Source organism: Heloderma suspectum, chromosome 2, assembly GCF_057233095.1.
Source record: "Heloderma suspectum isolate Gila_16-S chromosome 2, 16-S_ref, whole genome shotgun sequence".
NCBI classification, from domain to species: domain Eukaryota; kingdom Metazoa; phylum Chordata; class Lepidosauria; order Squamata; family Helodermatidae; genus Heloderma; species Heloderma suspectum.
Window position 1 is genome coordinate 191,864,394 of NC_139459.1, and position 25,860 is coordinate 191,890,253.

General features: G+C 46.8%; 2 protein-coding genes across 5 annotated transcripts in view; one reads left to right on the forward strand and one right to left on the reverse strand.

Annotated features, from left to right (window-relative positions):
• CACNB3 (calcium voltage-gated channel auxiliary subunit beta 3) overlaps positions 1–3,656 on the forward strand; it is a 74,522-nt gene extending 70,866 nt beyond the window's left edge. For all 3 annotated transcript variants that reach the window (XM_084836990.1, XM_084836991.1, XM_084836988.1), the window contains one exon: positions 724–3,656. In XM_084836990.1, coding sequence (XP_084693116.1) covers positions 724–1,038 — 315 coding nt within the window. In that variant the 3' untranslated portion in view covers positions 1,039–3,656. The remainder of the gene's footprint in view (positions 1–723) is intronic.
• DDX23 (DEAD-box helicase 23) lies at positions 1,561–25,526 on the reverse strand. 2 transcript variants are annotated; one of them, XM_084836987.1, is made up of 18 exons: positions 25,447–25,526; positions 25,032–25,144; positions 23,390–23,598; positions 22,250–22,360; positions 20,892–20,979; positions 20,320–20,385; positions 19,628–19,766; positions 19,348–19,481; positions 18,067–18,179; positions 17,071–17,214; positions 13,145–13,370; positions 12,676–12,821; positions 10,726–10,903; positions 10,171–10,413; positions 9,224–9,375; positions 8,396–8,504; positions 7,680–7,854; positions 1,561–7,035 (listed from the first exon to the last, which is right to left on the reverse strand). In XM_084836987.1, exons 3-18 carry the CDS (start codon positions 23,596–23,598, stop codon positions 6,812–6,814), a joined length of 2,457 nt encoding a protein of 818 aa, XP_084693113.1. In that variant the 5' UTR covers positions 25,032–25,144; positions 25,447–25,526; the 3' UTR covers positions 1,561–6,811. The 2 variants fall into 2 exon arrangements, with proteins under 2 accessions (XP_084693113.1, XP_084693112.1); XM_084836986.1 differs by lacking the exon at positions 25,032–25,144.
• Between the last annotated feature and the right edge of the window lie 334 nt (positions 25,527–25,860).

Consider the following 25,860-nt stretch of genomic DNA (forward strand, 5'->3'; position numbering starts at 1 on the left):
CACCCCAATTTTGCCCCATTCCAGGAAACTTTCGTGGAGTTATAGCTTCCAACCCCCCTTTCTCCTTCCCCTGAGCACTCCTCCCTGCTCGCAGTTACAGGCTTCTCAGCAGCTGCGTTCCTGAGCCTTCACTAGATCACGACAGCGATAAAGCCCTTATTTGATAGAGCCCTTATATGCCCTTAATCCCTTGCTGCAAGCATCACAGAGAAGTGAAGTCACAGGACATCAGAGAAGTGACTTCACACACCATTGGGGAAGCAATTTAACATCTAAGTAGCGTAAACATCAGAGAAGTGCATAATTATGGAGGTGAATTACTCCCACTAGCAAAATGGGAGTGCAGGGCGATTCTGAAGGCTCTAAAGAGTGCTCTAGGGCTTTGATATGTTGGAAAGGCAGGCGACTTACTCGAGTTACCTAGGTTACTGAGGTCCGATAAAAGACACACCCCTAAGAATGCCCAATCATGCTGAATTTAAAGTGGAGGGATGGGCACACAGCAGCTGAACTGCAGGGGAACCAAATTAAAGAAAAACAATGGAGTAAAAGTACTCTGCAAAAATGTGGCTTCCCCACAGGTAAACTCCGGGGTGATGATATCATGTGTTCCTAACGACTTTATGCCACAACAGTATTGGAAAAAACCTCCCACGTAGACGGCCCCCAGGTTGCTGCATTGCTTGAAGCCTTTTGAGCCTTACTCTCTGTTTCCCTCCTCAGACTCAGGCCCCGCCGGGCGAGCGTGGCAGTGAGCGCTCCCCGGTGGAGCATGACAGCTTGATGCAGTCCGACGAAGTGAGCGACGCCTCCCACAAGACCTGGATGGCGGCGTCTCAGCGCAGCTCCCGGCACCTGGAGGACGAGTATTCGGATGCCTACACTGACCTGTACCAGCCTCATCGCAACCACAACAGCGGCCTCCACAACACCAATGGCCACGACTCCCAGGACCGCCTCCTGGAGCGTGAGTCCGAGCACAATCACAGCGAGAGGAACTGGCAGCGCAACCGGCCCTGGGCCAAGGACAGCTACTGAGACCTCCGGGCCAGGCACCTCCCACCCCTGGGCCAGGCAGCCAGGGACGCAGGACAAGGCCATGGCCGTCACCACTGCCTCCCAGACTGAGTCAGTTGCCTGCTAGCAAGCCTTCCTCTCTTTCTCTCTCTAGCTGAGCCCCACAGTATACAGGTCCTGCCCCAGTATACCGGTGCTATCTATAGAACGCCAGACACAGCCGCAGCTGCCTGATTCCTACGCGCAGGTTGGGTGAATTCTCTCACCCGCCTTCGTTTTGCGTGACGAGGGCCATGATAACGTCCTTGCAGGGTAAATTCCATTGGCAGCTTTGCATCCCAGTTCCATTTTGTGTGGGGAGAAGGAAGAGGGTGAATTAGGGCTATGTATCTTTGGGAGAGAGGCAGGATGGCCAAGAGAGAAGGGAGCTGGGAGTTGTGGTTCTCTCTAACGGGGAGAGCAGGGCTGTGTACTTGCACAGAGGGTCAGCAGCTCGGGACATCTGTAAGTGGAAAGACTAGACGGTTGGTTTTTGCCTTGCCATAAGGCAGGGGTGTAGAACCACAGAGCTGGGGGCCAGATTTGGCCCTCCAGGGTTCCCCGGGTGGCTGCATCCCCTTTCCCCTAAGCACTCATCGTTGGGTGATTCCCTGGGTTTTGTGCAGTTTTTCCCCCCATTCTAAAAGGTTGAAATGCCCCTCCTAAGGCCTAGTTACTGTCCGAAAGAGCTTTAAGCTAAAATATGCTGGTATGATTTCGTATTTTTGGCCCCACCCCTTTTACATTGCCTACCATTGGAATGCAGCCTCCAAGAGCTTCTCTGAAATGGGATTCGGCCCTTGGGCTGAAAGAGGTTCAACATCCCTGCCATAAGGACTTGGCATCAGCCCATGTTTTGCCATGAGACCAGTCCAGAAGTTACAGCGTATAATTGCTGGAGTTACAGGAAGAAATTACATGTGAGGTTTGTGGCACTGGTGCCTATTTTGTGCAAGTGCTTTGATGCATCGCAGCAAGAGGTTAAACTGACCCTGGACTGTACCAGGCCGGGGGAGTGGGGTGGGACTCACATGGTTGAACATTTCTGTATTGGAAACTAATCCCCTACTTAATGAAAAGTAGCACATTAGGGAGAAGGTTAGGCTACAATGTTTCTCCCTGGCATTGAGTTTTCTGTGTGCAGGGAGATGTTTTTATATGGAGGAACATTCAACCATGTCATCCCCTTACTTGTAGCCTGAAGTGGTATAATCCAGAAACGGTTCTTCCATGCTGTTCATGTTAATGGGGACATTAGGCATGATCAAAGAGGTGGGCAAAAAGTTGCCTACTGCTCACTCCTTGTCTATGATGTGTCAAAGCATCCACCCATCTAATCACCAAGCCAGAATGCATCATTCCACAGTGGCTTTTCCACTTGAAGATGTTGTTCTGATGTAGAGGGATGTTTTTAAATGTCATCACTCTCAGACACTGCTGTGGCCAAGATGAGAGGGCTATGTGGCCTTCACCGTGCATTGTTCCTGTGAGTGCAGGCAAACAGGCAATGCTTCCATGCACAAAGACATGGTTCAGAATTTTTCCCTCTCTCCCTGCACCCATGCTGTCCTTGGTTTGGCTTCCATGAACTGGAAGCCCCTGACTCTTAGTAAGCTGAGAGGCAAACACATGTAATGAAGTGATGAGGTGCTATACTTAAAGTACCCATCCCCTTTCCCGCTGCTTTTCCTTTCCTGGAATTCCAGATCCACAGGAAGCATCTGGGAAAGGAGGGGTTTTGGGGATTAAGTACCCCTTCCCAACCTCCACTCAAAATCACAGTCCCATGAGGCTGGGGAGTACAATGTACTTTGCCTCTGCCAGATGAGCCATAAACTCCTTGGAGCTGCAGTCTGAGACTCAGCCTGGGTTCGGTCCCTCTGTCCCTGTTTTCCCTGCTTACAGAGACTCTGGTCTCCTCTCAGTACACAGCCAGTCCTCCTCTCCTGAGGGAGCTGGCGGGACGATGACCTTGGTAAAGCCACAATATGAGTTTAATTTATTATCCTCCACCTTCCCCAGACTTCTCTGCTAATTGCATGAGGCCTTGATCTTCCGCATTTAAGTCTGTTGGGAGGGGGATGTGGGGGAGAAGAGGTGCGGGATACATGCCAGCTTTGCTACTTGGCAGTGACTCCACCTTCATCACATTTGGACACTGTCTGAAGGATGGAGGTACTGGCTAGAGCCATCTCCATTTCCTGCTTCCTATCTCATGCACAAACCCTCTACCCCAGAGGCCTAGTTGCTCTTCCATTCCCCCCACCCCACTTCCAAACACTTCACTGGGCAGTAGATGGCAGCTCCCTGCCCCTAAAAAGCACGTACACCTATCAGAAATCAGCTTGTAAATACTGCACACCACCATCAGGGGCTGTTTTGAGTGTCTTGTCACATGCCCTGGACTGGCCAGAGCCGAGGGAAGTCTCCTCCTCTTTCCCGGCTTAGGCGGTTTCAGGGGCAGACAGGGAGATCTGGGTTCTGTCCCTGCGGTCCCCAGTTGGCCGCAGCAACAGGTTTGTTACTATTCTTTTGTAGAGAGCACTGATTTCCCTGACAACTTGTAAGCGGTTTGAAACAAGCGTTTGCTGTTTATAGAATGTGGCTGGTCTGCCTTTATTTGAAATACAGCTGGGAGGATGTTGGGCTTTATTGAGTCAAAGTGGCTGGAGATTGAAACAGGATTTTGGGGTATACACACTGCTACCGTAAAGCCAACACAGTTATAGGGCCAGCAACTGACTGTAGAGGGATGTGTGTGTAGGGGCAGCTCACACTACAGCCGACCCAACTGTGTATCACGTGATACAGAAAACTGAATGCATCTTCAGACTACACCGTGAAGCTGGCTTCACAGCCATTCCCTTTCCCCTGGAAACTAGCATTCTCTGAGTCAGGACATAGTGCCTTGCAGCACTCCTCAAGTGACACTATGCCAGTGGTCCACAAAACATGTTTTTAGTATAATGACCATTCTCACAGCTTGGGTACAGCCACTTCCATCTTAAGAAAAGGCCCCAAATGTCTCATTGCTCTAGCTGGGCTTAATGAGGCCTCTCTCTCACGTTACACTACTGTCAGTTGTGCCAAGGGGAGGTGGTTAATGGTTAACATGTGACTTGATTATGAGCTTCCAGCTTGCCGTTACATTTATATACCACCCAATAGCCGAAGCGCTCTCACAACAGATACATTTCTGCTACAGCTTTAAGTTAGATTTTACCTTGAAAGAGTGCCAAATAAATATACCCCTCCTTCTTGGCTGACGCTATCTGAGGCACAAACTCCTTTTACCCAAGAGAAGGGTCAGAATTCTGCATACTTTCAGCCCTTTCACATTACAGGTGTTAACACCACCTGTATTAGAAAAAGCATGTGAAATATAGTATGCAAATACCTGTATGTCTGTTTTGCTCCCGGTGCGTATGCACTGGCTTTCAGAAAAGGTGTGTTGGGAGCATGGGAGAAAATCGCATCATCACTTTTCTCCAGTTCCTCTAGCAAGAAGTTATCACATCAGGTGCAGCCCCCCCAACACCATATATACTTTGAGGAGGAAATCAACCCTGACTCCTCATTGGAAGGACAGATACTGAAACTGAAGCTCAAATATTTTGGCCACCTAATGAGAAAAGTCACTGGAAAAGACCCTGATGCTGGGAAAGATTGAAGGCAAAAGGAGAAGGGGACAGCAGAGGATGAGATGGCTAGATAGCATCACCGATGCAATGAATATGAACTTGAGCACACTCCGGGAGAGAGTGGAGGACAGGAAGGCCTGGCGCGCTATGGTCCATAGGGTCATGAAGAGTCGGACACGACTTAACGACTGAACAACAACAATACTTCAAGGAATCTCATTTTCCAGCACCCGCTGGAGGGTCTTGCAAAATATTGGCTTTCAAAAATGGTTTAGGAGAACATGTTCTAGGAATCGAGCCTGTAGCCGTACAAATGAAACTGCAGAAGTATAGTAAGCCAGTTCCAGAAGGTCATAGCACAAAGCTGCTTCAAGAAACAGGGTGGTTTTTGCACACATCGCCCTTAAATCTATGTCATACAATCTTACACTTTAGTCAGAAGCATCTTGCCCATTCATTGCAATGAGACAGACTAGACTCCGTGGTTTGCAGATTTAGGATTGCAGCTTACTACCCTAAGTGCCCTCATCCCTGCATCACCCCATTTCCTAATGGAAATGCAAATTTATTAGAAGAAAATCTGTATTCCTAAGCCCTGGGCACTTAGTCTACATATAAAGTTAGGTAATTTTTGCATAATTTATTACAGTGGCAGCATGGGGGGGGTGTTCTTGACTCATCCTGCGCTGCTGATCTGGTGAGCAGGCCAGTAAACTGAAGACAACGCCACTGCAAAGCATGGAGGGCTATGTAACGTACATTGAACTAAACCTGAGGCACTCTTGCCAGGAAGACCTTCAGAACTTATGTCAGATGTTCTTGGGTTACTTAGACTAGAGTGCAAACCATGAAGTGAGAGGTTGCTTTAATGGAGACATGACTTTTCCAAGTCCACCTTGCACCCTCATCCTTTGCCACAGAAGAGGGTGTCTAGCAGCTATTGCAAGTGTCAAACTGGCCTGAGGAAACATTGTGGGTTTACGTCTGACATGCTATCAGCTTTGGAAAGATGAAGGATTTCTGCACATAAGGATTTTCTTTTAACAAAAATAAGTTTCCCTATTCTATCTCTCCAATTGTCACATTTCTTTGTTCCTGCTACTGATTCTTATTCCCACACTGGTAAAAATATGAGTGATCCAAAACACCTATCTTGCTTCTAGTTGATAGTCCCATGTGTTTCCCTTTTAAGGCCTGCTGTTTCTTTCGAAAACCCCACAGCAGTATACACCATGGTAAAGGAAAATCAGTTCAACACAGAGTATACTGTCTGAACTTGGGTCCCTGTTTTTGCTTACAAGAAGTCAAGAACAAAGAAAAACAGACAAACCTGAGCAACATTTCACATGGATTTATAGTAGCACAAAAACACTGAAAAAATATCAAGAGTCTTTCTGTACATCACCTGCCCCTCTTCTACTGAGAGGGGCAAGGGCTAGCCTCTCCATAAGAAAAGTTTTCTTCAGGAAACACCCCACCCCTTCCTTATGAAATTACCATGCTGAAACATAATCTGGGATTAGAAATGGGGTGACATCCTCACTACAGCAGGATAGGAGAGCCTGCAGCATTCCAACTACAGTGCCCCAAACCTATGTTTCCCCCCAGACAGGGCCAAACCCCAGAGTCTTGCCTGAACATGAAGGAGGAGCCAACATGGAATGCTTCTAGACCATATTCACAGCAGCATAAAGCCAACAAGTGTCACATATCAGCAAGGTGAGACTGCTGGCCACTGCTTAGCCTAGCCCAGCCTCTCAACACAAGGGTAAATAAAGTTTTCCCAGGTGCTATAAACACTGGCTCCAACAAAAACAAGGTTAAGAAATCTATATCAGCATTCCCACTGTGACATTCTATCTTTTTTGGACTCAAATCCCCATTGTTTGGTTCTGAATTCTGTGCTGGGTGTTACATCAACAGCACAAGGGGTGCACCTAAATTTGAAGGGGGAAAAAGCCACTGCCGTTTTAAGGAAATCGTCCCAGGGACTGGAAGAGCCACTTCACACTGGGGCCTCTCAATCTGTCAGTCTTGCCCAGGATCCAGGTAGTGGAAGAGGGTGTCCCTGATCACAATTAGAGAGGAGCCTCTTGAGTAGCTCCTCTATGGACTCAGGCAAAGATAGTTTCCTCCCGTCGCTTTTTAGTAAGGATGGTTCCCGGCTTGTGCTGGGCATCTGGGTGGTTGGCCAGTTCTGGTGGGCATGAAGATACAGGGCTCTCGAGGATAGCCTGCTTAAGGTCATAGAAGACGGCAGAGTCCTCTTTGGTGACAAAGGAAATGGCTACGCCGCTCTTCCCAGCTCTTCCTGTTCGACCAATGCGGTGGATGTAATCTACAAGCAAGAAGGAATGGAATTGTCAAGACACAGCTACTTCTAGTGTAGGATGCAGCAGCTGACTAAGTGATGACTCACATCCAGAAACACAGTTGCTTCTGGGAAACGATCTGGCCATCACTTAATAGTTGCATAAAAGAGGATAACGGAAATAATAATAAAGCATGAATACAGAGCGTCTGTGTTCAGAGCATTTCACATATACTTATTTCAGTAGTCTTACAACAGTCCTGGTAAGGTAGGTCAGCATTATTAACCCCACCCTGCACAAGTGGCTGAGGGATGATGACTTGTCTAGAATTGCCTAGCATATTCTCAGCTGGGAGAAGATTTGAACTAGGGGCTTTCTGGCTCATGCACTTTGCCACTACACACCACCAGCTCTCATTAGTGGAAAGCTGGAGGAATCACATCGCTATGAGATTTAAAGGTGGCAACAGTGGCTTTTAAAGGTGGCCTCTTCTATGCCTTACTGCTATCATCATACCAAACACACACACTTCTCTATCAAACATCAGTTCAACCTGGTCCCATTCAGCAGCAAAAACTGCCAAAACCATGCCTCACAGATGGGAAGACTCAGGAGAACAGGGGAGTGCCCAGAAGATCTCAAAGAAAAGGGAGAATACTTGATAGCTCACCTTCTATGTTCTTAGCCATGTCGTAGTTCACCACCATGGACACATCCTGGATATCAATACCACGTCCAGCCACATCTGTGGCCACCAGAATGTCCTTGGCACCAGCCTTCAAGTTGGAGAGGGCAAACTCTCGCTGCTCCTGACCTTTGCCACCATGAAGGGTGCAAGCATTATACTGTAGAGATATATGGGGGGGGGGGGAGATGAGTAAAGTTAAGCCAGATGTTTGGATGGGGAGGGTAGCCAAACAGACATGAACTAGCAGTGATTCCCTCGAAGGACAAAGACAACTGTTTCAAAAGGAGGCAGCAGGAAAGAATGCTGTATCATTCCCAAATACTCCTACTGGTACACCAATACCAAGAGATGATGATTGCCTTGGAAGGTATTTAAGGGGGGTGGAGGGAAATGCACAGCAGCCTGAGCATCAGCATGGAGCTACCTCTTTAGCAGTAAGGTTTCTGCAGACAGGACTCTGCACAGTCAGCAGGAAAGCATCTTACCAGCTGCTACTGTTAGCTGAACAGCTGTCCTGCATTATTCTGGTCATTTAAGTGTGAGACAGGATGAAAGACAGAACCTATATGTCTTCCCAAAGTATGACAAAGGCCAGTGACCCCAATTCTGGGAGCCAGGATGCCTCAAAAGAAGGGCCTGTAAATTCCCATAACTCTCGGGTTTGCAGTCCTCCAACCTTACATGTCATTACTACTTACCCCCATCTTCTCCAGGGATTTGGCGAGCACATCACAGCCCTTCTTCTGGTTGACAAAGATGATGATGGGCGGGTCAAAGCCCTGCTCCAAAATAGCCAACAGTTTCTTCCTGCGTAAGGGAAAGGAGAGAAGACAAAGAATAAGCAGGCAGGTGGAGGCAGGACACTGGAGTCTGAAGGTGCCATCTGTTTAGCAGAAATTTTCTCTGGCACCTCTGCCCTCTGTCCTAATGGCATGTGTCTCTCCCAGTCTGTGCCAAGATTTTTTTCATCTCCATAGTACCATTTGGTCTAGTACCCTGCCATGTGGAAAGAGCACTGACAACATCCAAAATCCTGCCTGAAACTTCCATCTGCGCACAGTGTTTGTTTCAAGTAAGTGCACAGGATGGGTGGGGTCAGGCTGTGCTGAACAGTATTCTGGCATTCCCCTCTGTGGCCTATAGGCCATGGTCCCTGTTCTGTACTGAACTGCCTCACCCCACACCACACAGTACATATAAGACCACATTTCTCTTCAGGCCACCTAAGCCACTAGTATTTTCAAATTCCTGAACCGGGTACACAGCTCCTTCCCATCCCACCCACCATGCCTGAATGATATGGGAACAGTTTCATGGTCTAAGCCACGAGGAATGCTGAAGGGAGGCCTAGCAGGCCCATTCGAGAGAGCCCCTCTCTGGTAATTACATTACAACAGAGGCCTCCGTTTGGCCAAGACCCTACTGCACAACCAGGAGGGTGTGCGTGCCACACATAACATCTTATCAGATTGGAACTGCCTTGGCACAGCTCAGAACTGTCCTCTACCTCCTTTACCAATGATTACCTCTTCTCTGACTCTGACATGAGGAAGACCTTCTGTTCCACACGCTCATGTGGTTTGCCAGCTGAGCCAATGTAAACCACAGCTGGCCGGCGCAAGTAACTCCGGGCCAGGCGCTCCACAGCAGGTGGCATGGTGGCTGTGAACATCACAGTCTGCCAGGAGGGGGCGGGGGGAGTGGGGTGGGGGAGAGAGAGAATCATGAGTACAAGGCAGCCCTACTTCTCATCCCACAGTAGAACTCCCCCAATGTCCCCTTGTAGGTAAAAGAAGGGGAATGGAGGCTTACAAATATCACTTTGTGGGGAATACGTAGATTTAATTAGTTTCCTTTGAAGCCATCTTATTCAGACAGTGAGGTCCAATCATCACTAAATTGTCTCCACACTTTAATAAGTTATGTCTTAACCAGATGTACAGGAACCCAGTTTAGATCTGTTGAATCCTTCAATCTCCATGGCTGCACAGTCCTAGCACTGCATCTCTTCTGGCTGGTAAGCCCTGGAGCCTCTATTCTACTGTGAACGTGGCCAACTTTAATTTGATCTTTGTTCTGTTTTCCTCCCTCTCATTTAAAGTACACTTTCAAGTACTCCATGTTTTCTACTGAAAAGGACAGAGCCACTTACACCATCTTCCTCTTGACATCCTCCTTCATGACTATGCACCTACTCTGCAATGAGCATAGCTTCCTAACAATCATTGCTTTCAGTTTTAAAAACATGCTCCCCCCCCCCCAAAGACAAAAAAACCTTCAAATCAACTGTCTAGCTCTTGTGTAAATTTCAAGAAAATAAATAAATGACGCTCTACATACTCAGCAGGCCAGACTAAGGAACTGGTTTCTGCGTTAAAGGGTGGAACTCACTGGTGGACTTGAACCCTGGCACTTCACTTTTTACAAGTTCAACACAGCAGACTTCACAGCAATGCATCCAAGTCCCACTAACCTGCCGGTATTTGTGCTTGCCCGACTCAAAGTTGGCCAGCATCTTTTCAGGGTCCTCAGCCTCATCTGTATCAGGTTTCTGGTTAGTGACAGGCATGTGTTCCAGAATCTTCTGCACATCAGGCTCGAAGCCCATGTCAATCATGCGGTCAGCCTCATCCAATACCACATAGGTGCAGCGGCTTAGCACCAGATAACGATTCTCCAACACGTCAATTAGACGGCCAGGCGTAGCAATCACAATCTGGAGTGCAGAGGCAGCAGCAGGTTTAAGGAGGAAGAAATCAATCTGTGCCTCCCCTTGCAACCAGTACCTGTATTATTTTTCCACCACCCCCCCCCCCCGCCCTCGGTGAGAGCAACAAACGATGTAATATTTCCCAGTGTTCTGCCCAGGCAGGGAAGCTGAGCCAGGCTACAGAGTTAGAGGATATTAAGCTATGGATGTTATCATTTATCATTCCTGGACTGCATTTTATCAATGTATGAGTATTTATGTCTGGGAGGCAAGGACCATTCCTCCTAGCGTTTGCAGCCAAAGGGCCCAACCCCTCACCTCACAACCCATGCGCAGGCGGAAGCCTTGGTCCTCACGCGAGATGCCACCAATAACGGCCACTGTGCGGATGCCCAGGGGCTTTCCAAATTTGATGGTCTCTTCCTCAATCTGCTGGGCCAACTCACGGGTAGGGGCCAGGATGATGGCGTAGGGGCCTTGATCCGACTCCTCAATCCTGCAGTGAAGAAAAACCACATGCTGAACCCCAGGAAACAGTAGGAAACTGCTCCCTCCCTTGCCCACAAGAATCTACATCAAAGACAGACTCCCCCCCTAGGGGGTCCCTCAGTCTTCCTGCTGCTAGACTGGATTGTGAGAATTTAGGATCCTTTTCAGATCATGGGTGGGCAACAAACGCCCCCCACCACTGCTGCACTACCAATATTCATGGCTTTAACCCACTACGGAAGGCTAAAAATGGCCAAATGTGGCTTGTTTTAAGGTCCGCTCCTTGTTTTAGGATACTCATTACTTTTATTTCTTTGTGACCTGGATCCAGTTGACCGGCACTGAAGTAAGATAAAAGGTGGGTATGATAGGAGACTTTTTAAACAGGGCACTCCTTAGTTTGTTGGCCCAGTGAATGGGCCCTAGCTGAGCCAGGTTATTTCTAGCTCTCCTGGAAGCAATGGTCAATTCAAGTCCATGTTAGGGGGGGAAAAAGCCCCAGCCAGCCATTGCAGTATGGTTCATCTCCAGCATACTTTGTGAGCTCTCCAGAAGCATCTTAACTGGCCACTGTTGGAAACAGTAATGGACTAGATGGACTTTTGTCTAATCCAGCAAAACAATTCTTTTGTTTTCATCATACCATGACTGTAGCCCAGCTCATACAATGCTATACACCTGGGAACAGTTACTTTACTGTGGAGAAAGCTCCTCATCTCCTTCCCACTCACATAAACCCTCTCTTTAGCACTGAATTCTTTAGTGCAGAGTTTCTGCACCACCCATTACCAAAACTTCTTCAGGGGATTACAAAGGCTTCACATGGTGCCTGACAGTCAGAATACTACTTGACATGTTTGCACACAAATCAACTGTTGTGGTATGGGACAAATGCTACTCAGCAGAATGCCTGTCTGTTGTTGGCAGCAGTGCAGACAACAATCCTGAAGGAGCATCTGCGTGAACATTTACTGGGTCTTAAGGCAACAAGAGTCAGGGCCTCTACCTTAGTATGACGCTTGTCCAATCCCCAGGTCACCTGAGTGTCTTCCTTTCTCTTGTCCCTGCCTCAACAGGAGAATTCTGATGTTGCCTTGGTAATCCATATACCAATGGTAATCCCAGACATAGTGACATCCAAGCTAGACTACTATAATGCACTTTATGTGGGGCTGTCTTTAAAGATGCTTCAAAAATTTCAGCTGGTACAGAATGCAGCCGCTCTAGTATTGGAAGGCTTATGTGGTCAGTTCATGTGACAGCTGCACTGGTTGCCAAGCCCAATTTAAGTGCTGGTTTTAACCTTCAAAGCCTTAAACGGTTTGGGGCAGAGTTACTCAAAGGACTTCCTTCGCCCATATCAGCCTGCCTGCACTTTAAGATCAGCAGTGGAGGCCCTTCTCACATGCCTTTCTTGGGAGCATTTAGATTGGTGGTAGAAGAGAGGGCTTTTTCTGCAGAGGTCCCAGGTCTCTGGATTGCACTACCAACTGAGGTCCGTCAAGCCCAACCGTGACAGGCCTTCAGGAAAGCACTCAAGACACGTTTTTCCCTTGGCCTTCACCTGTAGTTAGCATGCGTGCAAACAGGACTGCTGATGGTTTTGGTTTTAGTATTTTGGGGGCGGGATATCAGTTTTATTATTGTCACCGACTTTTATTAATTCTGATCTTTATTGTTACATTATTTTTTTACTTATGAGCTGCTTTGAGAGGGCTTTTGTATCCTAAAAGGCACCCCAATCTTTTAAATAACCTGCGGTACCAGCCATTCTCTCACCTGTCAATCTTGGGTAGTGTGGTAATCCACACCAGCAGTGGGATGAGGAAGGCAGCAGTTTTACCACTGCCAGTCTCTGCCACACCAATGATGTCACGGTTCTGTAGACCAATAGGGATAGCTTGACGCTGGATAGGAGTAGGTTCCTGTGCAGAACAGAGGACAAAACTGGTCAGGTAAGCGTAACCCCTTAAGAGGAATCATCCAAGGAAGTTCAAGCAGGCAGCAACAGAACCCAGGAATCCTGACTCTCGGCCCTCCCCCTACAACATCCTAAACAATGTGTCCTTCCAAGAACAGGGCTGATCTCCAGAAGCCCTAATTCTCAATCTTTCTTCCTCCCCTATGGGGAAGATAAATGATCTAGCATTTACAACAGACCAATACTTACGCAGGGTCTAGCAATACACTGAAGTTATGATGGTAAACAGAAGAGCCAATCAACTTTACAAAGTAGGTTGTTACTCACCTTGTAGCCACATTTGTCGATAACTTCCAAGATGTGAGGGGGTAGTGAGGAGTCTTTCCAGGAACGAATGGGATTGGGGATCTTGCCTCCCTTGGTGGTGATGCTGTAATCCTCCCGGAAAATACGCCAGTCCCTGTCTGTCATCTCGTCCAGTTTCTTTTGAGACCAATGCCTATCATCCCAGCGCTGCTTGGCCTCCTTTTTACGTAACTTGCGCAGGCGTGCCCTGACAATGAGGAAACGAAAATCCCAAGAGGGTCAGAAGAGACAAGCCAAAACAGTACACCAAAGCCACTCAATAAAAAAGCAGTAATACAGAAGAGGACTGTTTCAGTTTATACACAAATGCATATACGCAAGAACATTTGTGTACTGCAAGACTATGACTAAGCTGGGAATTGTGGAATTTGGCTTCCAGCGCAGTATCCAGTACATCTGAAAGTTTTCTAAGTGTCCAAATTTTCATTTAAACCCCTCCAGTGAGATTCCAGCTCTTACTGTTATAAAAATATATCTGCTCAAAACTATGACACAAGAAGCGATGTGGATGGGCCTGTCTGTATCCAGGAAAATAATCTATTCAATCTTCACAACTCCCTGACCATCTCTTCTGTTCTCAAATATCCCACCTCTCCCTCTCCCACTACTACTACAATATTTTGCAAAGCTCTGCACTAGCTATTGTATTCTATGAGTGCTATTGCACTCATGTCCTACTTGTGGGCTTCCCACAGGCAGCTGCTTGGCTACTGTGTGAACTGAATGCTGGACTAGATGGACCCTTAATTTGAGCTAGCATGGCTCTTATGTTCTTATAAGACTGCCAGCTTTTTCCTGGCAGGCAAGAATTCAGCAGGTGACGGGTTTCCCAACACTTCATTTCTGTGCCAGGAAAAGCTGCACCTGTTGAATTTCCACCTGCTATACAGCTGCTAAAGGCACAAGGACCCAACCAGAGCAGAAAAGTGGCAACCGCAACCGCTGAAGCAAGGTATCATGACTTCTGTAAATGGTGAATGGCACATGTGGCTAATTAATCAAATAATTAATTAGATCAAGCATGTCCATAATTTAAGTAATTTGCATAATTTATTCATCACAATGGACTTTCAGAGTTTGGCTTCCCTGGTTAGGGAGTTTTGGTTTTTGATTTGTAGAAAACTAATAGAATGATCTCAGTACGAATCCAAGGCAAACCATTCAACATCACAGTAATTCAAGTCTATGCCCCAACCACTGAGGCCGAAGAAGCTGAGGTTGATCGGTTCTATGAAGACCTACAACACCTTCTAGAACTAACACCAAAAAAAGATGTCCTCTTCATCATAGGGGATTGGAATGCTAAAGTAGGAAGTCAAGAAATCACCGGGATAACAGGCAAGCATGGCCTTGGTGTACAAAATGAAGCAGGACAAAAGCTAATAGAGTTTTGCCAAGAGAACATGCTGATCATAGCAAACACTCTTTTCCAACAGCACAAGAGGCGACTCTACACATGGACATCACCAGATGGTCAATATCGAAATCAGATTGATTATGTCCTTTGCAGCCAAAGATGGAGAAGCTCCATACAGTCAGTAAAAACAAGACCTGGAGCTGACTGTGGCTCAGATCATGAGCTGCTTCTTGCAAAATTTCGGCTTAAATTGAAGAACGTCGGGAAAACCACTAAACCGTTCAGGTATGACCTAAATCATATCCCTGATGAATATACAGTGGAGGTGAGGAATAGATTTCAGGGATTAGACCTGATAGACAGAGTGCCTGAGGAACTATGGACGGAGGTCCGTAACATTGTTCAGGAGGCAGCAACGAAATCCATCCCAAAGAAAAAGAAATGCAAGAAAGCAAAGTGGCTGTCTGATGAGGCTTTACAAGTAGCTCACAAAAGAAGGGAAGCGAAAAGCAAGGGAGAAAGGGGAAGATATACCCAACTGAATGCAGAGTTCCAGAGGATAGCAAGGAGAGACAAGAAGGCCTTCTTAAATGAACAATGCAAAGAAATCGAGGAAAACAACAGAATGGGAAAGACTAGAGATCTCTTCAAGAAAATTGGAGATCTCAAGGGAACGTTTTGTGCAAAGACGGGCATGATAAAGGACAAAGAAGGCAGGGACCTAACAGAAGCAGATGAGATTAAGAAGAGGTGGCAAGAATACACAGAAGAACTATACAGGAAAGATCTGAATGTCCCTGATAGCCATGATAGTGCGGTCACTGAACTTGAGCCGGACATCCTCGAGAGTGAAGTCAAGTGGGCCTTAGGAAGCATTAGTAACAACAAAGCTAGCGGAGATGACAGTATTCCAGCCGAGCTATTTAAAATCCTAAAAGATGATGCTGTTAAAGTGCTGCATTCAATATGCCAACAAATCTGGAACACTCAACAGTGGCCACAAGACTGGAAAAGGTCAGTTTACATTCCAATTCCAAAGAAGGGCAACGCCAAAGAGTGTTCAAACTACCGCACAATTGCGCTCATTTCACATGCCAGCAAGGTGATGCTCAAAATCCTACAAGCTAGGCTTCAGCAGTATGCGAACCGAGAATTACCGGAAGTACAAGCTGGGTTTAGAAGAGGCAGAGGAACTAGAGATCAAATCGCCAACATTCGCTGCATCATGGAGAAAGCAAGAGAATTCCAGAAAAACGTCTATTTCTGCTTCATTGACTACGCTAAAGCCTTTGATTGTGTGGATCACAACAAACTGTGGCAAATTCTGAAAGTGATGGGAGTACCAGACCACCTTACCTGTCTCCTGAGAAACCTGTACGAGGGTCAAGAAGCAACAGTAAGAACCAGACATGGAACAACCGATTGGTTCAAAATTGGGAAAGGAGTACGACAAGGCTGCATATTGTCACCCTGCTTATTTAACTTATATGCAGAGTACATCATGAGAAATGCCGGGTTGGATGAATCAGAGGTCGGAATTAAGATTGCCGGGAGAATTATCAACAACCTCCGATATGCAGACGATACCACCCTAATGGCAGAAAGCGAAGAGGATCTCAAGAGCCTCTTGTTGAGGGTGAAAGAGGAGAGTGCAAAAGCTGGTTTGAAACTCAACATTAAAAAAACTAAGATCATGGCATCTGGCCCCATCACTTCCTGGCATATGGAAGGGGAAGAAATGGAAGCAGTGACAGATTTTACTTTCTTGGGTTCCAAGATCACCGCAGACGGTGACTGTAGCCATGAAATTAAAAGACGCTTGCTCCTTGGGAGGAAAGCTATGGCCAACCTAGACAGCATAGTAAGAAGCAGAGACATCACCTTGCCGACAAAGGTCCGTCTAATCAAAGCTATGGTTTTCCCAGTAGTAATGTATGGCTGTGAGAGCTGGACTATAAGGAAGGCTGAGCGCCGAAGAATTGATGCTTTCGAACTGTGGTGCTGGAGAAGACTCTTACGAGTGCCCTGGACTGCAAGGAGGTCCAATCAGTCCATCCTAAAGGAAATCAACCCTGAGTGCTCATTGGAAGGACAGATACTGAAGCTGAAGCTCAAATATTTTGGCCACCTAATGCGAAGAGAAAACTCCCTGGAAAAGACCCTGATGCTGGGAAAGACTGAAGGCAAAAGGAGAAGGGGACGGCAGAGGATGAGATGGCTAGATAGCATCACGGATGCAATGAATATGAACTTGAGCACGCTCCGGGAGAGAGCGCAGGACAGGAAGGCCTGGCGTGCTATGGTCCATGGGGTCACGAAGAGTCGGACACGACTGAACGACTGAACAACAACAAAAGTCCTTGTACTTGTGACAGCACAGATTGTCTTCCCACCTCCAACTGAACACCAAGTTCCAGATTCCAGAGAAACCCACACAGGTCTAATGCAAGTCTACTATCTCTCATAACCTGGGGACCCCATTTTAAGCCATGGAACCCCAGCATCGCCCTCCTCTCCAGGTGCAACTTACTCTTCCTGCTCCTTCTCCTCCAGTGTGCGCCGCTTCTCCATCAGGTCTCCATAGAACCGAGACTGCTCCCGCTTCTGCTGTTTCAAGTCAATGCCAGCAATGAAGCCACGCCCCAGCAGCTGAACCTGATGTCGCTCCTTGTACCTATTGGACAAAACATCAGATGACCATGACTGCACCACAAACCGTATACAGGGTCTGATTAGAAGCTCCCAGAATCCTAAAAACCCTGGGTGACATTTTTTGTTTTAGAAAGGAGGAGCAGGTTCCCAGCCCGCACTCTGCAGATAAACAGCTAAAAGTACATATAGGCAGCTTGAAATAATGAAAAGGGTTCACTTTCATTTATCTGAATAAAGAATAATGCTAACGCCTCCCTTACAAAGACTGTACGGGGGCAATATAAAGCTACCCTGTCTGAAGTCTATGTAGCCCAGCGCTACCTATTCCAATTGGTAGAGTTCTTCAAGTTCTCAAGCAGGTCTTTCTCAACCCCACTACGCAAGCCCCCGCACCCTTAACGAGAGATACCAGGGATCAAACCTGGGACCTTCTGCATGCAAAGCATGTGCTCTCCCAATGAGCTACGGCCCCTCCCCAGTCACTAGCAAAGAAGCCACAATAAAACAGGCCGACAGCTGAACACAAGGTGTCCAACTCAAAATAAAGTTTTCCGCAAACCTGCTTAATGTACATAACTCACTTACATGGCAGTGTATTTTTCATGGTACAAGGACATGGCTTTTTTAAAGTATCAAATCCCAGGCCTTCTTAGTCATCCTGTCCTCACACAGCTAGGAATACCTTAGTTCACTCGCATCATACTCAAAAGCTCATACAGCTTTTGAGCTTCCTCAGGCGAATGGATGCAGATTCCTCCCAGGAGAATGGATGCAGACTTGAGCATATTCCCATCACGCAGCTGTGCAGAGACCAGTCCCTGTGCTGTGAAGCAGCAGGCCCCGTAGGGGATCCACTTCCCAAAGTAGTACTCACAGGGGATTGTAGTCAATGGAAGTGTCTTCCGAAGCATCCCACTCGAAGACAAATTTGCGGTCATTCAGGTGCCGAGTGCGTCTCCGCTTCTTGACCCCACCTAAGTACCGCTCCTAGCGGGGGGCACAATAGTTATTCATTCAGTTTATACCCTGATGCTCTTTCCCAAAGGAAATGTAAGGCTGCTAACAGGAACGAAACAGTAAAATTATAACCTATTTATAGTGTATTTTTGAGCTTTCCAAGCACTTCACATATAACAACCCTGTAAGGTAGATCAGTATTATCATTCATCGTATGGCTGATAGGTATGCAAAGAGAATAGTGAGGTGGCCTTGGTCCTGTCTGGTGACAGGAGTGCTATTTGAACTAGAGACATCCTAGCTCACAGCTAAGATACTTTGCCAATATATTCAATACTAGCTCTCAAGCAATACTAGCTTTTCCCCTTTGGGCTCATCTCCAGGCCACCATTTGTCCTCCTTCTCTGAGCTATTTTCACCCCAATTTTACAGACATGCTAACAACATTGGACCTTGGGAATGGAGATCCAGGAAACGGCATGAAAAATGCATTGACAAAAACTCATGTATCAGCCCAGCTTTGCCACAGCAAAGCAGAACACTTTTAAGCCCGGTGTCGAAGACCTGAATTAAGTGTCCTTATGGCCCCGTCAAGAGCTGGCCTGCTACTTTCTTCTCCAGCTGTGCATTTCATATATTCAGGAATCTTCACAGAAACCTCACTACGAGGTTTCTGTGAAGCCTTAAGGCTATGAAGCCACATACTGCCTTAAGGCTACACACTGCCTTAAGGCTATGAAGCCACAAACAGGACAAGAGGGAGATGATAGGTCAAACTGCACATACTATGGACCAATTCCCAGAGCAGTTTTTTAGGGGTGGGGTTGTTGAAATCATCATGTTGGCATTGGTAGTATACTGGTACCAGGCTGATTTTGTGAATGGCCCAAACTATGTCAACCCACATCAATATTTCCCCCGCAAAGATACAGCAAACCAATCTAGACTGTGGGCTGACCCACTAAAAAGTCCTTGTCTCAACATGTTAAGTCTATTGATGAAGTCAACTTGTGCCAGCTTCAACCTGGAAAACCCCTTGTGTGTCTGACACCTGTTTTAGATGAATGCACATCCAAGATACCCTCTTGCCCTGGTCCCCCTGCTCTAGCCCACTGATCTCCATCTCAACACCTCTTTGAGACAGCAACTTAAAAGAAAAGAGGTGGCCTCTTTTTTCCACCCAGCTCAGAATCGTTACCTTGATGGCATGCAGCTCCTTGCTCTTGTCTTTCTCTTCGCGGATTTTCTGCCGCCCCTCCTCATCTTCATTCCCATTAGTCTCTCGTTCCATGCGCTCTCTCCGCTCACGCCGCTCCCTCTCCTGGGGGTCTTCTGCAAGTAGGGTAAATGGCAGACTGTCAGGAGAATTTGGCATCAAGATCACATAAGCTCAGAGCAAAGTATTCATTTGTCAAATTGTACAACGTCCCTAGAGTTGGGGCTGAGTATCTGGTCGTCTATCAGGAAGAAAGCCTAACCTAGCATTTTCCGTCCCATCTCTTGGAACTGTTTTCTCTTCTTCCTCTCTTCTTCCAGCAGCCGCTGCCGCTCCTCCACCTCCTGCTGCCGGCGCTTCAAGGCCTCGGCCTCTCGTTCTGCCTTGGAAAGGAACTTGGGCTGCAAGAAATCAGAGCAAGGTGATGAACGTGCAAGGAAACTCCTGTGCCCCCACTAGCAAGAACCCTGAAAGACCATGAAGGGATGGGGATATTTGGTGGTCCTTTTGCTGAAGTTACCAAGAAGCAAAATACATCTCAAATCACACAACTTGCTATAATCCAATACATGAAACATTTATACTGCCCAACACCTTTCAGAAATACAATTCCTTCTTCGGAGGCTTTTCTCTTCCCACAAATCTGCAGCAATGAGCCCTTCTGCTCCTTCCTCTTCTGAAACTGTTTCAGCAGAAGGAGCAGAAGGGCTCATTGCTACAGATTTCTGGGAAGACAAAAGCCCTGAAGAATAAACTGTATTTCTAAAATGCATTGGGCAGAATAAATGTTTCAGGCTCTTTGAGAGTTATTTCTCTCTTGTTTTGCATGGCATTCAGTGCCTTTCGCTTTTGTTAGTTGTATACTCCAATACATACACTAACTGGTCTCACATGGACAGAAGTGGAATCAGCAGGTGGGAGCACAGAAATTGGGGCCTTGCCTCATCCTCTCACCTTGGCTTCAGCCTCTTCCTCAGCTTTCTTCTTGGCCAGCAGCTCCTCCAGAGAAAGTGGCTGGGCCTGTGAACAAAACAGTGCGCATCAATGTCGAAGAAAAGCCATCAAAAAACAGAAATTGCTACCTTTAAAGCTGCGGGGCCCACACACTGGGCTGTACAGGAGCAATGCAATGCCATGAAGTTCCAAAGCAGCAAGTTTGGAGGAGTATCTAAACAGCTGTTTTTTAAGTAGCATGGGTCAGTGAGAAGAGCTGCCCTTTCATTTCATGATCTGTGCTTTGTAGATAACAGAAACTAGTTACAATAAAAGGTGCCAGAGAGAGAGATTTGTTGGATGTTTGTGGTGAGGATTTTCAACCAAGGACATACAAGATTCTTATCTATATGACCCTACGAAAATACTTCTAAAGGTCTACAAGGACATCAGGTGCTTTTATTAAAAGGAGGCTCCCAATTAAGAGAACCAGCATGGTGTGGGGAATGCAAAATTTCCTAGCTCAGCTGTACTTTTTATTCATGCTACAGGGAAGTGAGCAAGTGCTGGTGACCAGGAAGGTCATGCGGTACCTTCTCCTTCTTGGACAATGCATCATCCTCTTCATCTCTGCGAGAGTCTCTGTCCTTCCTGGATTTGTTCCGACTTGGAGAGATGCTCCTGCTCAACAGGGGAGGGAAGAATCAGAAGTGAAGCAACTCTATCCTCCCCAACTCAGGCATCCACAAGTTTTGACCGGCATTGGTGGCCGACAAAAAATGTGTGATTGCCAGGCCCCTCCCACTGGGGGGCTGTTTGTCTTGTCCCTAATCTCATACTGCATCTCCAAAATGCAGCACAAAGCCAAGACAATCCCCTGCTCCCCTCCTCAGCTCCAAGCTTCGATCTGGGCAGAGGTATATGTGATTGTCCCTAGAATTCTGCTGCAGTGCAAAAACAAGCTAAGCTAGAGAGAAGTGCTGGGACTTGGTTTGGTGTGGGGCTTCCAAGACACTTAAGAGAACACTGGAAGAATAGCAGTAAAGTGACATCCCATACAGAGCCAAAGATGAAAGCTGGGGCTTGTTGTTTTGATGCTGTATTTCCAAAGTGCTCCAAGCACCTCAGGAGTGCAGAACGAAAAGGAGTCCAGCCATCCTCCTACCTTGGAGCTGGGTAGGGCGTGAGAGCTGTTCCTGCCATTGTGCTTCATTTTGGAGGTGCACTGAGTTCTCCTGAATCACTGCAGAACTGTGGGGATGATTCCCATTCCCTTCCCCTGCTCCCAGGATTGGGAGGAAGTTTGGGACTCATTGCATAAGCCAGAGGATGGTGCAATGCTCACCACAGCAAACAGAGTTGTGGACCCCTGCCACTTGTGTTTTCAAGAAAAGCTGCAGGCTACCAAACTCCAGGTTTTGGTTAAAATTACACTTCAGTGAAAATCTGACACCAAGCTAGCCAAAGTGGCCAGAAACAAGCTTGTCAGCAACTTATATAGAACAAGGAACACGTAGTAGACAATGGGAAAGAAATATTAATTCTGTAGAGGGAAACCGCTGTCCCCTGACTTGCAGCCTACATCAAGATATTTTGCTGCTGGGAAGTTTGTTTACTCAACAAATCCTCAGGCCCAGCCACTCACGGTCATTGGCGATCCTACTGCATTTTCAACAGAAACCCAGGTATCGTATCTTAAACACAATTTCTGTCATTGTCACCAGTCATCCTCATTAACCTCTATCAGATTTTATGAGGCCTTTCTTACATTCCTATAGAGTAAAAAATTTGTTAAAAGGATTATGCTTCTCTTCATACCGCCCACTTTCCAAAGAGATTGCAAACTTTGTGTTTCACCTTTGTTATTCACGAAACAATGCTGTTCTAAAATAACTGACATCTCAGAAGCAGCCACATTCATACCACATCCTTCAGGAGAACTGTGCTTTACCTAGACCGTTTACGGTCCTTGTCCCTCCGGTGTCCATCTTTCTCACGATCCCGGTCCTTTTTGCTACGGTCCCGCTCTTTGTCTCTCTCTCTCTCTTTATACCGCCGTTCTCTACGAATAGATGGTTTACATGCAGAACAATTTCACATACAGAGCAAGCCAACACCGTCCCCTCCATTGGACAATAGAAACCAGAAGACATATTCACTCAGTGGGTTTCATTTATTGTTCAATCCCACAAAATTCAAAAAGCATCCCCCTATATGTCTGTCCACACCATCCAACACATCCTTTGTGTAAAGGGTACAGCTGTTGTCTATCTGCACACATAGGAATGGTCAACAAATGTTTTCAGGATTCAGCGGATGTGAATGTCTGTGATAGCGACATGGAAGCGCACTGAGCGCTGAAATCAGTATTGTAAGAATATGTTTTCTTTCTTTTTTTAAGCAAGCAAAGCTGCAAAGATTGGCTTGCAAGTGTGTAGGCAATGCCTAGCCAATGTTCAGATAAAGTCAGGACAGAGTAGCACTTAAGAAGTTATGCTACAACAGCCTGTATGGTTTGATAAGTTCCCCCACCGCCCCATCGCAGAATATATAGCAGAAGACAAATACATTATGTCATTCAAAGAGATACATTGAAATCTATTTCAGATGTATAATTTTCGCAGGTTTCAGAATTAAATTTCTCTCAGTGTAGGATAACTTTGTACACAATTTTGATTTAAAAACCACCACAGAATATACACAGCCCCAGTGTAACAAGGGCACAGAGCAGCATCTAGACAAAGAGACATACACAAGACATCACTATGTTTCTGCAAGCACCTAACGGGAATGGATTGTACCACAACTGCTTAGTACAGCCTCAAAGCATTTGACAGTAGCTGCTGTGAGAAACTAGCTATTTCCTCAATAAAGCATGATTTGAGTCAGCCTGGCCACAGCTCCATTTACAAAATCTGGTTCAGTGCTAGGTTGCTCAATCTGACTGGCAGCCAAATCAAAGCAGTCAAAACTACCTCTACCCCCTGCTATGTCAGGCCACTTAAAGCTGAATAATCCAAGCCATTCCTATGACAAACCAGACTGGCCAAGCTACCTCCAAAGACTGTGAGGACACCTAGTCACGCATTACCTCTCAGTTGACTTGGACCGAGATCGGGATCTTGACCGACTACCTCTTCTCCTCTCACGGGAGCGGTGACGTTTCCTGTCCTTGGCAACGGGGGAGCCTTTCCTATCACGCTCTCGATCACGTTCCCGGTCTGGTGAGCGTGAGCGTCTCCGCTCTTCTTTGACAGGTGAAGAATCTCGCTCTCTCTTTTCAACAGTTTCCCCAGCCATCTGGATTAAGAAAGCGGCATTAATATGTGGTGGGAAGGGAAGTTGGGGGAACAGAGAAACCTGCTCCAGTATGGTACTGTCCCAGTCATCAGTGAATGTATCCTAATGGGGAATTTGAAGTATTCCCCTCAAAATAACAGGAAACATAGGAAGCTGCCTTATACTGAGTCAGGCCATTGGTCCATCTAACTTAGTATTGCCACCAACTGGTGGCAGTTCTCCAAGGTTTCAGATTGGCGTTCTTTTTCAGCCCTACCAAGAGATGTTAGGAATTTAATCTAGGGCCTTTTGCATGTAAAACAAGTGCTCTACCACTGAGCATCAGTTATGCTATGCTTGAATTCCTGAACTTGTTTTCAGAGTAGGGCTAAGGATCAGCAATTGGAGGCCCCTGGGCCTAATTTGGTCCCCAAAGGTATGCCACCTGCCCTCCACCCAGTTATTGATTCAGACATGAAAAAGGAGCACAGAGAGGATGGCATCTCTGGAAAAGGACTTGCTGGCAGGTTGTTTTGGGAGTCTGGCAGGCTTGAGAAATTACGTTTCACTCCCTTCTCAATATGGCCCTAGTTACTGACTACATGGGCTGTTCATTGACTTGCTACCAGACTCAATTTTAACCCAGCTGGCCTTTTTTTAGAAAACCACCAAAAAGCTAGGCAGTGAACATTTTAAAATACTACATACATTTAAATTAATTAACCTTTGCAAATGAATAATTGTTTCAAGTTCATATACACTGATAAGTGCTGCTTCTCATGTAATCCTTTTCTTTCCATTGTGGGAAAAAAACACAAAATCTACATATAGGTCATTATGTGCAATGACATGCACACAACACGATCACTGCATGTAGGCATGACAAAAAGCGTGACTGTCAGCACATCCCAGCATCACATGCATGTTGTGCGCATATCTTTTGCTGAATATACATGCATGAACATGCAGTTCTCACATTTGATATCCTACATATAAGTTCCACGAAAGCCAGCGTGGTGCTGTAACTACAGTGTCAGACTGGGATCGGGGATCCCTGGATTCAAATCACCATTCAGCCATAAAGCTCATTGGGTGATCTTGGGCCTGTCATTATCTTTCAGCCTAATGTACTTCACAGCATGGATGTGAGGATGAAATGATTGGGGAGGTGAGGAGAAAACAGAATGCCACCTTGAATTCCCTGAAGGAAAGGTGGGATAGAAATGTAATTTAAAAAATGTAAGCCGATTTTTTTAATTAAAAAATCCATGTAGTCGTATATGGGAAAGGGTGAAAGATGGCAATTAAAAGTTGTTCATGGGTCTTAGAAGTGAATAAAACTCCACGCTGTTCCTGTGCAGCCGACTGAAACATCAAAGCCTCATTCCCAGAATCCGGGTGGAACCCAGGAGATCTGCATCCTGGTGGCACTCTGGGATTTCCTCATCCCTCACCCTATAAAGCTGGAGTACGGAGGATGCTTAATTCCTCGAAAAAGAGATAGTGGAGCTCAAGTCGGGCTGGAAACAGCAGTCTCTTGTCTGGAAGTCCGTTCTTCCCATGATCCCTGATGCACAAGAGAAACTCCCTGTAGTTACCCAATGAAGTGGGAGAGGCACTCTGCACTTCGTCAGAGGCACTTTCGTCTATTCTTACGCCGTATGTTCCAGGATCGAGCCTTGGCACTGAAAACAAATTAAGCGCGGGGAGGGGGGACCCCCTCCCACTTTCCCAAGACGGCCGCTGACCGCCTGAAACGAACAGCCTCTCCGCCAAATGCCCCCGCCCCCGCACTCCTGGAAACCCGTCTCTACCTGTGGGTCGCTGACAGTGCCACGGGGGGCCAGGGAACAGCGGGATATGCCTCACCTGTAACGTTCCTCGACGTCAGTAGCGACTCACAGCGTCTCCGAAACCACCGCCATCTTAGTCAAGCCCATTCCGGTCGCAACAGCGCCTTGCCGTGCAGCATCATGGGAAAGCAAGTCAATTAAACGTAGCCTACCCACCTCAATACCCAGGCTTAGAACTACAAGCCCCAAAATGAAACGCGAGCCGGGCGCAAGAAAAAAAAGTCCCAGCATGCACCACGCCAAACACGTACCGTAAGCACTCCGGAACGGCCGTCGAGGTACAGCCTTGCGTTAAAGATAAACTACAATTCCCAAAGGCCCTTTCGTGTCAGAACCGGGGGATAGCACCGCCTGCTGGCCTATGAGGAAGACTGGGAAGTGTACGCGCGCGCACTTTTGACCTCGTACAGGGCACGGCTCGTCCGCGTAA